The sequence below is a fragment of the Montipora capricornis genome, chromosome 7 (genome assembly GCF_036669925.1).
Source record: "Montipora capricornis isolate CH-2021 chromosome 7, ASM3666992v2, whole genome shotgun sequence".
Lineage (NCBI taxonomy): Eukaryota > Metazoa > Cnidaria > Anthozoa > Scleractinia > Acroporidae > Montipora > Montipora capricornis.
The window spans coordinates 22489540-22505640 of NC_090889.1; the positions used below are offsets into that span (position 1 = coordinate 22489540).

Genomic DNA, 16101 nt, shown 5'->3' on the forward strand with positions numbered 1-16101 from the left:
CTAACACAACATGGATGATGCTCATGGTATATTGGCTAAATACGATTTTGCACTCAATTAAAAAAGTCTGAAATCTCTTGTTAACACTACAAATCAATGTAAAATACCACAGAAAAATATTCAACACCTCTACACCTTTTTTGCAGTCATAGTTCCCATAATAGCCTACCGTTTCGAATTGCACTCTATTGAAAAAGCCCGAAATCACTTGGTAACACTAAAAATCAATGTAGAATACCACAGAAAAATATTTAACACCTCTACACCTTTTATGCAGTCACAGTTCCCATAATAGCCTACTGTTTTGATTTTGCGCTCGATTGAAAAAGACCGAAATCACTTAGTAATCATATAAATTAGAATAACAGAAATTATTAAAAACTAAACTACGGATATCAGATTTCTAGCAATTTCATTAGCTCGCTGGACACAAGCTATCAGTTCATATATCTGCTCTACCAAATATGGTCAAGGAACACGTCAGCATTGAAGCGAACTGAAAACATTATTGCAGCTCTGAGAAAAAATGGCCGACAAAAACCGTTTTGGACCGATGCATGCTTTAGTCGACAATACTACTCCCGGGAACACCAAAAAAGCCTGGGCCCGGTTGTTCAAAAGCCAATTAACGCTAAACTCAGATTAAAGATCAACTATGGAGTTTATATCTCTACTACTAAATGCTGTTCAACGCTGATACTCGGCAAAACTTTAAATTATAAGTCAATCTTGAAGAACAATAACAGGCAAAAGAAACTTTCACCAAAAAGTTGAAAACATGAAACAAAAGCTTACGCTGATCCTGGATAAAGTTAATTGGCTTTCGAACAACCGGTCCCTGGAGTTTTTTAATTACTCGGGCTTGCTGGATATAAAGTGATTATAACCGCACTTAGATATCTAATACTTCATTTCTAGCGCGCCCTCGTAGAATAATTGTTAAATACTCAGCACCTCTACACCTTTAAATGTATATTGCACGAAATAAGGGAAGAAGATCGTTTAAAATCCGCTTCGAAATAAAGCATATTGATACGTTTCAAATAAATTGCCGTTGAGAATAAAAACCTATCAGCTGTAATTGGTACTCGAGCCGCCTTTCTTGATGTAGCACCGTGACCAAAACAGGAATACATACATGGTTTTGTCTTAATGCTCTTCTTAAGAACGGTGCCTACTAATTCAAAGGTATTTTTGGGCGGTTTTATGAATATTCGGGAAAAGCAGATCTCAGCAAGTGTTATTAAAATCCAAAAAGAAAACTGGGGGTAATCACGCATTTTCTAAAATAATTAATCAACAATATTAGCAAGAAGTGGGGGTAGATCGGCCACACACTCAGGAAGTCCCCCTCAAATGTCACCAAGCAAGCCCTCGACTGGAATCCACAAGGAAAGCGTAAAGTAGGAAGACCGAAACAGACCTGGCGCAGGAGCACTGATGCAGAGGTGAATGCCATTGGTACGACATGGGCACAGCTGAGGAGGACCTCACGGAACCGAGTGCGTTGGAGGAGTGTTGTTGCGGCCCTATGTTCCACAGGGAACCTAAAGGCTTAAGTCAGTCAGTCATTAGCAAGAAGCTTTAAAATGCAAAGTAATGTATGGCGTTCCTTTCCAAATTAAGGGTTAATTATCTCTGAAAAATGCTTGGTTACCCCCAATTTTCTTTTTGGATACCAAGAGCACTTGCTAAGTTCTGCTTTCTCCGCATAAATTTAAACCGCGCAAAAATACCTCTGTATTAGTAAGCACTACCGATAGGAAATCCGAGTATCTGGAGATGCGCAGAACGTATGCGCAATAACAATAGTAGGCACCGTCCTTGAAAGCTTAAGGGATCCTCCTCTGTGTTTTACGTTGTTGATCCACAATATTTCACTCATCGGGTGTGGGCTAAAGGGAAGCGCCCTTGGTTTCCTCACGCTCGGATCTTGTTTCTTTCTTCAATAACCAATTTTGAACGTTGGTAATTTTATACTTCATCTAACATTTACAGAAAATTCTGAATTAACGTTCGCAAAGATGGTCGTTAGATCATGTGCATTGACCACCTGTGAAAACCGCACTTAATCTGCAAAGAAAATCAGCGAACTTCACAGCTGCTCAGAGTAAAAGGAAATACGCATTTGAGCAAGGTAAATGGTGTTCAAAACACTCGAATACGAAGACTTTTGACAATAAAGTTAATTTAGCTAGCTAGGTTTCTAACTAATTTTGAAGTTCGAGTATTTGAGTTTTGTTTTCCATCTCAGCTTTTCTCCAGTTTCATTGTTAAAACTAATCCACATCCTTCTTCGTTTTAGCTAAACAATGCTCCTTTTGCCTTACCAGCTGCCTTCTTTGTTTTGTCCCAGCATTTTCCGAGGAATCCTTTTTGAGCCTCTTCAGTTTGTGTGCGAAAGAACTCACGGGTCTCCTCGTTCTCTCGGTATTCTTCCCACGGGTCGAATCCAGGCTTTCGAAGACGATTGATTTGGACTGCTGCGTCCCTTGTTGTCTGCAACGATTTTACCCGATCTTTCCAGCCTGGTTTTGCCTGTGATTTCTCGGATTCTATGAGAAGATCCAAGTAATCCACTTGTTCTAGTGGATCCTTTTTGAGGGCAATTTCTGACAACTTGTTAAGACCACGCTGCATTTCGGCGACAAAGCTCAATACGATTTGATTGGTGCGGTTGAAGTCTTCCTTTACTTGTTCGATCAAAGCCTCCACCTGGCTCTGGCCTTCTACCGCCGCATTGTACATGTCTTTTATCTCGTCATATTCCTTTTCCACTGTAATATACTCTGTTTCAAAGCGATATTGGTCATTCACGTGCTTTGTCCAGTGACACTTGTTTGGACATTCCCTGCAACTCTCATTTGTCATGGCCCAGCATCTACTCTTGTCTTCACTTCTTGGGATTCCACAAGGGTAATGGCAGGTATAGTTGCAAGTTAAGCAATTGGTAGTGTACGTACCGGTTTCCAACGGTATTTGTGTGCGGCGTGGTTCTTGAACAGAGAACGTAAAGTTTCTGTTGGCGTTGATGTCGGCTGCATGTTGCTTGAATGTTCTCGTTAACTGCTGCAGCTCGCTCAGTTTATTTACTCCAAGCTCAATCTTTTCCCGCAGGCCACAAAGTCGAACTTCCAGCTGAGCTCTTTCACTCAACACCTGCTTGGTAAGTATGAGACTCTTTGGTTCCATCTGGGCCAAGCCTGCAAAAAATTTCTCGAAACTCTTGAGTCCCATTTTCCAAAACATTCTGTCGAAGTTGTCTTCGTCATCTTCGCCACAGTTAGCGACAAACAGGGCGCTGTTGTTAAACTTGAAAAAGTGTTTTTCATCCTCTAGGATTCTAGCTTGAAGCATTGCTGAAAGGGCTTGAGGCCTTTGCCCATCAGCAAAGGTAAAAAGTACCAAGATATTCTTCCGGATATCTTTTCCGAACATGGACAGGATTCTGTCGAAAACATACTGCTGGGTAGGAGTGAGCCTCGGATTCCCAGCTTGGGCCACGAAGCAGATGGCATCAACATGATCAATGCCAGCTAAACCTTCCGTTTCGAAGAATCTACGGATCTGTTCTGTTATCGCTTTGTCACGCTCAATTCCTCTTGTGTCCCCGAAGCCAGGCGTGTCCACAACAGTGAGGTTATAACGGAATTTGAATCCTTTCACGTAGGGTAGAGTGTAACATGTTACGAACTGGGTTTGACTGTGTGCTTGATTTCCAATAGTTTCCGCTCCTTGGTTACAAGAAAGCTCGTGAATCATCTTGAAACGAAAGTCGTCCTTCCACTCCACTCCCATGACATGGTTTATCATGGCATTCACCGTGGTTGTCTTACCAGAGCCAGTTGAACCGACAACCATTATCACTTTCTCGGGAATGGATTGAGATAAACCAGGTGACTGCCCCCAAGTCTCTTGAAGATTGATGACAAATTTACGCAGTCTACTACCACTGTCTTCGTGCACAAGTGTTAGAGGAAGAGTGTATACTGCTGGCTTTCCATCTTCAGGTGGTTGGACAATCGCGCAGTGGGCAAGAATCTCGATCTTTTCAAATTTTGTCAGAGGAACTGTGGTTTGTAATGGGTCACTAAGCTCACTTGGACCGCTCTCTCCTTTAATGCCACAAATTGCGGTAACTCTAAATTTATAATGTTCTCCTGCTTGAAGACCCCTGATTGTGCAAGTGAGTGACGCACCTTCTGTGTACTGCGGAACTTCGTCCATCTGTTGGGAATTGGTGCTCCACTCAATCTTGTACTTCTCAATTCCAATCCCCTTTCCAATGTTCTTGGGTTTCGTGAAAGCAATGGTAATGGTGTCAGTCGTTGCGGCTACAAGGGATGGCTTGCCAGGCGGACTTGTTGGTTTAGTAGTTTCACACAAAGTATCACTGTATTGGCTGACCGCAATCTGCCCTATTGCGCATACTCGGAACAAGTATTTGATAGCAGGTTGAAGACCAGATACGGTAGTAGCTTGCTCAGCCTCGTTTCTACACGCTGAGTACTGAGTGATCCAGTTGGAGTTTACTTCGTCAACTTTCTTGTACTGAACTTTGTACTTTTTGATCTTGTTTTGGCTGAAATTCGGGTCATTCCACAGAAGCTCGATAGAATCATCTTGCACATTCTCTGTATTTAGATTCTCTGGCTTTGGTGATGACTTAAAATCGTCATCAACTAGATCACCAGCCTCGTACAGGTAGACGAATGCTCCCAAGTTTCCACTGAAGTTGTCGGACATAGATTCCTCTGTGGCAAAAAATTTCACTTCCTCGTGGTCTTCATTTGCCGCTTTGAGTTCTGCGAAATATTTCAGAGTCTCAAGAATTCTCTTTAAGACATTTTCATCATCAGTACCTGTTGGTGCCATTCTCTTTAACTCTGCCGGAGCACTTCCAGTGAGGTATTCATACGTGCTTAAAACTTTGAGTCCGAAATGTTTCATAATCTTCCAAATTCTCTGTATGACATTTTCATCATCAATGCCTGTTGATACCCATCTATTTAACTCTGCCGGAGCTTCTCCAGTGAGGTATTCATCCATACTCAAAACTTGAGGATCGTCTTCCTTGCCAATTTTAAATGTGCAGCACACAATATGCTTCTTGCTCAGATCCAAACATTCGTTTTTTACATCTTCAGGACCAACGAAACGAGTGTCTCCCAAGGAGTCAATGATACGTTGCAATCTCTTAATTTCGTTCCTTTTTTCCTCCATCCAAGCATCCAGGTGAGGTTTTGCGAAGGAGGAACTCTCTTTTTCTTGCAAAATATCGTCAAGAACTGATTCTTCTGCTCCTCCTCCTCTGATTCTTGGAAGTAGAAAGAACAATTTTTTCTGGAAAAATATCCTGTAGCGCGAGATCTTGTCTTTAAAGCTTGTTAATTGCCTCCTCACTCTAGAGAACGACGAACATACGTCTTCTCTCATAAGATCACTACATTTACCTTCCACCCACCGTAAATGTTCTTGAATCTCACATGTCTTGCTGATATAATTAGCACTGATTTCTCTCACTATTTTTTGCCCCTTGCTATCGACTTCACTTAGCGGGCATAAATATACCTGAACAGCTACTGCGTTCTGACCCTTGTCCCCAATCAATGATGGCAGGCGTTTGTAGACCCTCACTGCTTCTTCGTAAGTAGTTGGACTTTCTTCTGTTCTGAAGTCTCCGTACATCTTACAACGCATTGCCTTTGTTTTCTTCTTCTGGTCTTCAGTTATGTCGACAGACCCATTTCCATCAAGAGGGACACCAGGTAGCTCTCTTACCAGTACTTCCATATTTCCATGAACTTCCTTTAGATCTTCATCTTTGGAAACGTCTTGGTCAAAGATCAAGAACGCTTTTGCTCCATACAGGATTCCTACCACTACATCGGTTGCATTATCTTGGTCAAAGACTTCTGGATACTGGACTTTTCCTCGTGCCAGATGTTCCATAGTCAGCTGTTTAAACTCAGTCGTTGTCTCATACTTGAGAACCACGCGAGAATGGCGACTCGATTTCTTTGTGTCATCTAAGTATTTAGCTGCTCCTTGTACATCAACTAATCCCGCCAAGAAACTCAATTTAAGACTCGCTTCAACATTGAGAGCACTTGTTTTATCGTCAATTGTGTCTTCCGTAAGGACTTCTGAGTTGGTATATGGTTTGGTTGTAACGTTAACCGCCTGAGACAGGTGATCGGAAGACCACAGCGTTTTCCCAAGGAAGAGCTTCTCTGAGCGGCGATCATAAAGCATACCAAGTTCAAATGGACGACCCAGTGCCGGGATTATGTGGCTCCACCCAGACATTTTGGAAACAGTTCTTTACGCCAAAATATCACTGGAAGTATCCAATTTAGGTAATACTATCTGCGGAATGGAAAACATAATTCTTTTTTGAAACTTGACCAACAAGACCCCCTAGGGAAGTAGGTCGTTTATCTAGGGTCTTTAAGGACTAGTCCCAAGGAGTTCTTGTAGCAGCAATCATCTGACTGGTGTTACGGAGGACGTAGGTTCCAGTCCTGCCTAGGACTGATTTTTCAGTTGTCTTTCCGCCTGTTGCCAAGCAACTAGTCAAGGAGCAGGGTTGGCGCAGTGGTGAGCGCACTCGTCTCCCACAAATGTGGTCCGGGTTCGATTCACAGACTCGGCGTCATATGTGGGTTGAAACATGTTAAGTTATGAGATGATCTCAGTTTTAAGGAATTTTCAGGCTTTCCTAACTGCGATGATCTCAAAACGTAACTTGGTTCATTCCTGCAGTTCAAATGTGTTTAGTACATAGTTCCTTCATATGTGGGTTGAGTTTGTTTGTTCTCTACTCGGCACCGGAAGGTTTTTCTCCGATTACGCCGGTTTACCTCTCTCCTCAAAAACTAATGTTAACTCGGATTTGAGTCAGTTTGCAGGAAATGTAAATCTTAACAAGCGGTATTGAAATCCAAAAAGAAAATTGGGGGTAACCACGCATTTTTCAAAGATAAGTCACGAATAATATTTGTAAAAAGCTTTCAAATACAAAGCAATGTATGGCGTTCTTTCAAAAAATTGAAGCTTAATTATCTCTCAAAAATGCATGGTTACCCCCAATTTTCTTCTTGGATACCAAGAGTACTTACTAAGATCTACTTTCTCCGGATAGTTTAAAACCGCGCAAAAATAACCCTGTATTAGTTAGCATCACCGATAGGAAATCCGAGTATCTCGAGATGCGCAGAACGTATGCGCAATAAAAAATAGTAGGCACCGTCCTTAAACTGATTAGATTCCTATGTTCAGTGTCCCCAGTTAATGCCGCAGCACTAGGAGCCTTGAAACTTTAATAAAGTTCATTAACTAGTCTACCATCCTTCTCACGGGGGCAATACACCTAGAAACATCCGTAATAGCATACAGTGCTACTTTGGTAGGAGAAATATGAATGTAGCTCAACGTTTCGAATCTCTTGTCTGGTGTCTTCATCAGGTGATCAAAAGCTATCAAAAGAGTTATTTTACATACTGACTTATTTGCCTAAAAAGGAAAACGAGGGTGTGCTCAATAATAATAATAATAATAATAATAATAATAATAATAATAACAATAATAAGTGGGTAGGACACAGCTCGTGAAGAGGGCTGTGCAGGGTCGGTCTGCCCCTGCCCATGCCAGAACCAGGTAGCTGCCTTCCCAGCAATCTAGTACCTGTTTAGGGCCCCATGCTCAGGGTAACGAGCTCCTGTGCCCACAGGGAAGGGTCTTAAGGGCTAAGGGTTGGTCCCCTGTGGTGAGTGGGTTTCCTAAGCCATGGTAGGCAACCCACGTATTAGTGGTACCAAGAAATAAAACACCCCCGCTATGGGTAAATAGTACTCTATTATTAATGACATTCGCACCACAAGATTTTCATGCCACATCGGTCGTCGCGCGGATAAACAAGGACCACGATCTTCAGTTGGGGACCAGGCTGAGATCGAAAAGTATGCTACTGGAACAAACTCTACCCAACCCAAGGTACCAGAGGATAACCACGCCGAGGATGTTCCACATAGAGGCCTTCTGAGTGTCAACACCACAAATTCGATCCGTCAAAACGGACACGACAGAAATGGACTCGGAATGAGCATAAAGAAGTTATGGAGGCATACTATGATGCCACCCGTAATCCATCAGAAACATCTGCTACGGATGAGACTTACAGCATTTGGAGACGCAAGAACCCGACCAAACGACCATACCTCGATGCCAACAAGCTAGCTAATATAAGAAGAGACATCATCAAAAATAAACGCCTCACGGATGCCGAGCTGGATGACATCAAGACAAATACCATTCAGACCAACACATCACCCACCCCTAGCCAGGAACAAACTCAAAATACTAGTACCAACCTGTGATCCCCTATGAAAGGTCTGAAATAGCAGTGGACCCACAAAATACCGAAACAATAAATCTAGACTTACTAAGAAAATGGGAAGTAGTGAAGGAACTGGCAATCGCTGAAAGACCCAGCCTGAAAAAGATAATAAAGATCGCCGTGGTAGCGAGGTAATCATAGTACTGCCAACTCAGCTATTATGGAAATTAGAAGGGACATCAACGCATCCCTCACTTTAACTGAGATCAACCAAATCGTGTGTGCCACTGCCTCGATCATCACAGATCAAATTGCCTTAAAACCAAAGAAAATTAAAGTCGGAAAAAGAGATACACCAACATGGAAAGAAAAACTCGAGAAGGAAATCAAAAGAAAGCGAAGTGATCCATCCATCTTGACAGAAATAGAAAAAGGATCAAACATTAAGGGTTGAAAAAGAGATCAAATTAAAAAACGCTATAACATCAAAAGGATGCAGATATACCAGCTGCTAAAGAAATACTAAATCAACAAATTCAAGCAAAAGCACAAGGGAGAAGAAGATTTGAAAAGAGGAACAAACACTTCCGCCAAAATAAGATCTTTAAAGAGGATGCCAAAAAGTTCTACCGAGAATTAGGAAAGAAAAAGATTGATGTGGATGAACCGCCAACATCTGATGAAGTTGAACAGCTTTGGAGTGAAATCTGGGAAAACAACAAATCCCATGCAGAATGGATAAGAAAGCAAAAAAGGTCTGACGAGGTCACCCATGCCATCAAAAAATCCAGCAACTGGAAATCACCAGGAAAAGACAAAGTCACCAACTTCTGGCTTAAACACCTTGTAAGCATTTATGGAGATATGTCAAAAGCCTACACAAACATCATTGAGAACCCAGAAGAAACACCTGAATGGCTTACAGAAGGTCTCACGTACTTACTACCAAAAACAAAAGAGACAACAAACCCAAAAAACTACAGGCCTATTACTTGTCTCCCAACAATGTACAAGATCCTCACTTCCATTATTGCGGAAAGAACATATACGTTCTTAACTGAACACCAGCTTTTACCCACAGAACAAAAAGGGTGTAAAAAAGGAAGCTACGGATGTAAAGATCAGCTATTAATAAACAAGATGATATTGGAGGAATCTAAGACCAAAAAAAAGAATCTATCGACAGCCTGGATAGACTATAAAAAAGCTTTTGACAGCGTTCCACACACGTAGATTACAAAGTGTCTGCAAATTTACAAGAGCTGCCCTGTGATTGTCAACTTCATCAAAGAAAATATGAGAACTTGGAAGACTACTCTGCACCTCAATCACGCCAAAGGAACAATAACATCAAGGCCTATTAAGATCAAAAGCGGCATCTTCCAAGGTGACTCCCTATCACCACTACCCTTTTGTGTCGCTCTCTCACCACTGAGCTCATTAGAAAGTACTTACGGGTATGAATCCCAAGGTCACAAAAATAACCATCTCTTCTTTATGGATGACTTAAAGACCTATGCCAAAGATGATAACCAATCAACAGGCTTACTAAGCATAGTAAAGAAATTCACCGATGACATCAACATGGAATTTGGATTAGACAAATATGCCAAAGCAACATTCAAGAGAGGTAAATTGACTGAAACATCAGACATACAAATAGACCTTGACACCTGTATCAAAGAATTAGTTTAAGATCAGGACGGCACTTATAAATATCTTGGAGTAAATGAAGGTGCCACCACCATGAAAGAAAAAGTGAGGAAAGAATACCTACCGCAGAATAAGAGTGATACTCAAGAGTGAGCTTAATGCTGCCAACAGGTTTGAGGCCATCAACACTCTAGCTGTCCTTGTAGTTACATACAGTTTTAACATCGTCAACTGGAAAAATGAATGAAATTAAGAAACTAGACACAAAGACACGAAAACTACTTACCATCCAAAGAATGCACCACCCAGAACATCTGGGGGAAGAGGCCTCACCCAGATAGAAACTGCCTACAAAACAACAACTGTAGGATTGGAGACATTCAGAAGATACTCTGCTCCAGCTAGTATGGGAACATGAAAAAAGGAAGAAGTTGTACTCCATCCAAAAAGAAGGGGAAAGTGAACAAACCGCTGTATTTGCAAAGAGAATAAAACAGAAGACAAAACACAGAGCCCAAGATAATTTATCAAAGCAATGAAAGGGAAAATTAAGGCACTCCATGGCAAATACCCAAAGAGAACTAAGGAAGCAGATGTTGACCAAAATAAAACCAACAACTGGCTCAGAAGCACTGGACTAAAAGCTGAAACAGAAGGCATAATAATCGCAGCACAGGACCAAAGTTTGGCCACAAGATCATACCATGGATGCTAGAATTATAAAAGACGGCACTGATTCAATGTGCAGGGTATGCAACAGATATGAGGAAACGATACACCACATTGTGTCTGGCTGTCCTGAACTTGAAAAAACTGAGTATATTCAAAGACACAACAAGGCAGCTGCATATATACATTGGAAAACATGTGAGCACTACAATATCCAAGTGCCGGACAAGTGGTATGAACATGAACCAGTGACGGTCACTGAAAATAAAGAAGTTACGATACTTTGGGATATGCAAATACACACAGATAGAGAAATAGCAGCTAACAAGCCTGATATAGTGATCAAAGACCACAAGAACAAAACCTGAAAACTCATAGATATGGCAGTACCATCAGACAGAAACAGCTCCCTAAAGACCACTGAAAAACTCTCCAACTATAAAGACCTAGAGATTGAAACAACCAGAATGTGGGGAATGAAAACAGAAACAATACCAGTTGTCAAAGGTGCTCTTGGGCGCATCAAGAAGGGACTGCAAAGCACACGGAAAAAATCCCTGAGGCAATCAACATCAATGAGCTACAAAACAATAACTTTATTAGGAACAGCCTACATACTAAGGAAGGTTTAATTTGTCTTAAAAGCAAAATCTATCAGCCCTGTTGTGCCCTAGTACCATGGTTTTGACCTTTCCCTTCAGGAGTATACAACAGACTGAACAGCAAGAATTCACATAATAATAATAATAATAATAATAATAATAATAATAATAATAATAATAATAATAATAATAATAATTATCATCAGCATCATGTAATCAGGTACTAGCCGGATATGGTACACTAGCTCAAACTATGTACCTAAGCAGACATAATGCAGCGCTTAAAATTTTGTTTTTTTAGCTTCTCGTGGTCTTTGACCTTATCATGGGAGTCAAATCCACCCTGGTACTCACCTGTGTAACCCAAACCACTCTACGAGAATGACAAAGCGTTATCGTTCTGGGATGTACCAGTATATGCTGATACTACCACCGTTCAGTAGAGCCAACAGAACTGATGTGACAGTCGTCGACAAAGTAAACAAGAAGGTCATGCCAGTTGAGACGACATGCCCCTAGATTGATTACCGATCGAAGCTGAAAGAAATTGACCGTTTATATTTTTATATTTTACTACTATTGTATATAGGTTTCCGTTTAGTCGGTTACGGCCTCGTCTGCCTGACTAAATGTAATGTCTGCTATTGGGATCCTGGTGTGTATATACTGCCATGAGAATTAACGTTTTTTCCTTTTACCAAAAGATGCAAATAGGTGTCAAACCAAAGGCCGCCATCATCACGGTTCAATGGAGTAGCGGCATTGCGGAAAAACTCATCGACTCGAATCCTGCCGGAACGACGGTTGGACAAAATGGCCATGTCTTAATAATAATACTCTTAATAATCCTCAAATGATAGAAATACTTCATCATCCTTGATTAAAGATAGTGCGAGAGAAAAAATTAAAACAGAATCACGTAAAAATTTGAGGGCATATTTGAAAACAAATCTATTTACAAACTAAAGCGTTCTGTATAAACCCTTGTATATGTAGGTGAAGATCTTAAGAGGTTTTAGTTACTAGTAAAATAACACGTCAAGGCAGATTCTCGCTAGGGGCCTTCCCAAAACTTCGAGTGTCATACTTACGTTTGTCAGACAAAATCCCTGGAAGAAATCGGGCTGCCTTTGCCTTCTTATGGTCTCCTCCTGCAAGAACATAAATCGCTAAAATTCACATTTCTTGTTGTTAACGTGGTAACCATCGAATTTAAGTCATCCAGAATTAATCGTTTTTCTGGCGTTCACCCAGTCGACTCACTATCTCACTCACTTTGTTGTCTTTCAAGCAGTCCATTCACGATTCACAGACTGAAAAAGACAACTGCATCACACGGTTTAGCCCACGGAACACACTTAAAATTCACTAAGAAACGGTTTTAAATTCAATTCCCCGTTCTACGACAACTCGGGTGAGTCCGCGACCTAACACAGTGGCGAAGCATATTTGAAAACTGCTGTCTGCCTTCTGCTCCTCTGCTCTAGTCAGGGCGATTTTGTCTTTCACGATCTTTCCCATGCAGTGGATGTGACAACACATTCAGCATTCAGTATTTTAGCATAGGTTGAAAGATCCGTATAACTCAATCAGGTTCACGTTGTCGGTGACTTCCCAGTGTAAAACTGATTGAGTTATACGGATCTTTGTGGTAGTGCACTCCAAGTGCACTCCCACAAATGAGCCCCAAATGAGCCCCAAAATCGGCAAGAATTTGTGACGCTGATGAATTGTAAAGCAGCTGCTATTTACAAAACTATAGAATTACCTGGTGATAAATAACCTCGTTTAGAGAGTGAATTTTTTACTTTGGTCAACCTCAAGCGTTGGGTGATTGTGGTCTTTGTCTTGAATTCCCACATTTCTTTTCAAACTCTATAACACTTAAAAAAAAAGCCAAACTAACAAAAACAAAAACTTGGTGTCTTGCCATCATTTTGACGCAGATGTATCCTTTTTTCGCGCTCGGAGTTGTTAGTAAACACACAAGGTAACTTGATCACGGCGGCCGCTGAATTCGATGTCACTTTCGATTGTGCGATTTACTTGTGCAGCCAAAAGTGCAATAGAAAAATTCAACGTAGGAAAAATCTCCCAAAATGTTTTTCGCTGATGGTAGCTTTATATATTCGCAGTTCAAAGTTTATGTTGTCTTCATGTCGCAAATTTTGTTGCTGATGGCAAAATATTTTATTCTCGATCGACACTTCCTGAAAACTTCGTTCTGTTCTTCCTGAAAGCTGTGTACCAATATTTATTTACTTTTGCATCAATTTTTGTTTTTCATAAATCAGTCTAACAAAATCTGTGCCTTGCTTAGCTCGCATTCTTGAGCGTTAAAATAGAAATTTCGGTCCTATGTTTCTAAGAGCAAGTCGTATATTTTGAGGTCTCCCATCCAGATACTCACCCCGCCGGACAGGCAATTTTAATTCAGCGAAGTTTTGTTTTGTCTTGCAAAGCTGTCAGACTCTCAGAGTACACGCTTAAACTTGTGGTGAAAAAGAAGTTGTAAGGGAACTTGAAAATGATCAACATGTCAGCCTCAAAGCCAATGTTTCTCAATTCCCTTTTATTTTCTTCAATCTTTCTGGGTTTACTATTTTACTAGTAACCACATGTCTTCTCAGGGTGCTATTTACCTAAGACATATATCATGGCACTATAATGATATACGGTACCAAAACAATATCGTGTACTAATAGAGCTACATATTACGCAAAGACAACTTGAATCTCCTGGAAACCACAACGCAGCTCAGTTGACAGTTATGATACTAAGTGCTGTGCACTACCACACGTACGCAATGCGTGCCTATTTTTTTCCGTTGGAATCAGTGATCCGGAATTTCTTGGAAAACTGAAACGACTGAATGCCCCTATTCACTGAAGACATAAAGCGATTTTTAAGAGCGGAAATCATCAATGATATAATAAAGTTTCCGAGCCATCCTAATAATACTCTTGTTCACCCGTATAGTTGTGAATGAACTTAGCGACAACGCAAAGCCTACTTAGATCTTACTAAAACACAGCTCCAGTCAGGACGATTACCGGCTGACGTATTGATCTTAGCCTTTCTCGATCATTCATCTCACTTGGTATGCATCATCAATTTCGAAAGAGAAAGAGAATTTCTGACAAACCTGAAACCAAATCGCTACTGATATCTTACTATCCGTTCAGTTTTGGCAGCTCCATTGATGGAGGTTCTTGAAATAAGGTAGAAATTCGGGATTATTTCGTCTTTTTACGCTCTATTGAAGCTGCAGAATAAGCTAGTACTCTTCATAAAGTGCACTTCTCAAGTGACGATGCAGCAAAGAAACGAACCCCTTTTTTCGTGAATCGATCGATAGGTTGCTGAGGAGAGAACATAACCCGCTGAATTCCGGGACTGGCAAGGTGAAACTGTGGTTTCGTTAGCTTCTCGCATATATCGAAACAAACCACTGTAATGATAATGAGTACCAAGTCTGAACCTTCTCTAGATCCAAAGAATTTTACCTTCCAGTGTGATCTCTTCCTATAACTCCTGATAGGCCTGATATCTGAGGAGAGGCGAATCAAACAACTGAATCTCTTCTTCGGCACCAATGACCAAGGGTGTGAATGATAACTGGTTTACACCGGTTAATATGTGGAAACTGAAAACGGGTGATTCAAGCCGGTGGTAACTGGTTTCGACCGGTTTAGATGTAAACAAAAGTTCAACGAAGGATCTTCGGCTATTGGTCGAATTGCAAAGGGAGGAATGCGAAAAGAGAGGAACCGGGAATCGGTAGAGTTTAAAATAGTCCACTCATGATTTACAGAAACGACAACTGCATCAGCCTTACGGCCTACAAAGAACCCACTTTAATTCACCACAGAACGGTTTTGCATTAAATTCTCCTAAATTCGAAGCAATTATCTTTGACTTTTCTCGATCTATTTACCGAACCCATGTGTAATCAGCTGTAAAAATAGGTACGCAATGCGTACATGTGTGGGCTTTGCTGCTTTACTCAAAGGTCAACCACACTTGCATCGCATCCGCTCATCCTTTCGCTGATACTCCTCCCCTACTTTGTACATTGTACTCTTAACCTATCCATCAAAATGTTCTTTATGTAGACTGTGGACCCCTCTAATATTGGTTTGTTTCCAAGTAAATCTGCCAAGACCTCCTATCAACATAAATTATGTTAGTAAATAAAAATGTGTATGTAAATAAAATTCATTACAAAATTCCCACAATTTAAATAGTTTAAATATTTAATTCTGATCGTCAACCCGGTGTTTGAAAATAGAAGTGACTGAAAAAGTTACTCTGAATCGGATAAATATAATTCAGAGTCAAAAAAAAGAGTCAGAATATATATATACTATTTATATACTATATACATATACTAGCTGCCTTATCCCAAAAGCTCCACCCAGCTGCCCCAGAGTGGCAAGGCATAATCCACGGGCATGACCAGGAGCTACAATGTTATTACAAATTCCAGAGTTTTGAAGCAAGAAACCGTGGACAATCTTCCTGTCGGTGTACGTTGGATCAGTGGCTTGATCTGATCGGCGTAATTACAAGCTGTGAAATTAAATATGTTAAGCAAGAGCCGATACAACGTAGATTTGATTTTAGTGGTGCATGTACTATATTTCGGCTGGCCAAAATAAGAAGCAATTCAATGTAAACTCTCATTGTACCTGAAGAAGGCTGGTTTGGCCAGTTGAAATATAGTACACCACTAAAATCAAATCTACGTTGTATCCGCTCTTGCTTAAGATATTTATTACAAATGTCTTCCCCTTCACATTTTATCTTTTTGTTGAATAATCAACTAGACGACTCGCT

General features: G+C 40.7%; 1 protein-coding gene across 3 annotated transcripts; it reads right to left on the reverse strand.

Annotated features, from left to right (window-relative positions):
* Positions 1-11: 11 nt before the first annotated feature.
* Positions 12-14891, reverse strand: LOC138056446 (uncharacterized). Of its 3 annotated transcripts, XM_068902234.1 has the most exons (4): positions 14769-14891; positions 12354-12413; positions 11617-11799; positions 12-6365 (listed from the first exon to the last, which is right to left on the reverse strand). In XM_068902234.1, exon 4 carries the CDS (start codon positions 6307-6309, stop codon positions 2302-2304), a length of 4008 nt encoding a protein of 1335 aa, XP_068758335.1. In that variant the 5' UTR covers positions 6310-6365; positions 11617-11799; positions 12354-12413; positions 14769-14891; the 3' UTR covers positions 12-2301. The 3 variants fall into 3 exon arrangements, with proteins under 3 accessions (XP_068758335.1, XP_068758336.1, XP_068758334.1); XM_068902235.1 differs by lacking the exon at positions 11617-11799; XM_068902233.1 differs by lacking the exon at positions 11617-11799 and having other exon boundaries at positions 12-6369.
* Positions 14892-16101: the final 1210 nt, after the last annotated feature.

Coding starts and splice junctions, on each gene's coding strand:
- LOC138056446 (XM_068902235.1), bottom strand. CDS start 6,309: ATGTCTGGGTGGAGCCACATAATCCCGGCACTGGGTCGTCCATTTGAA.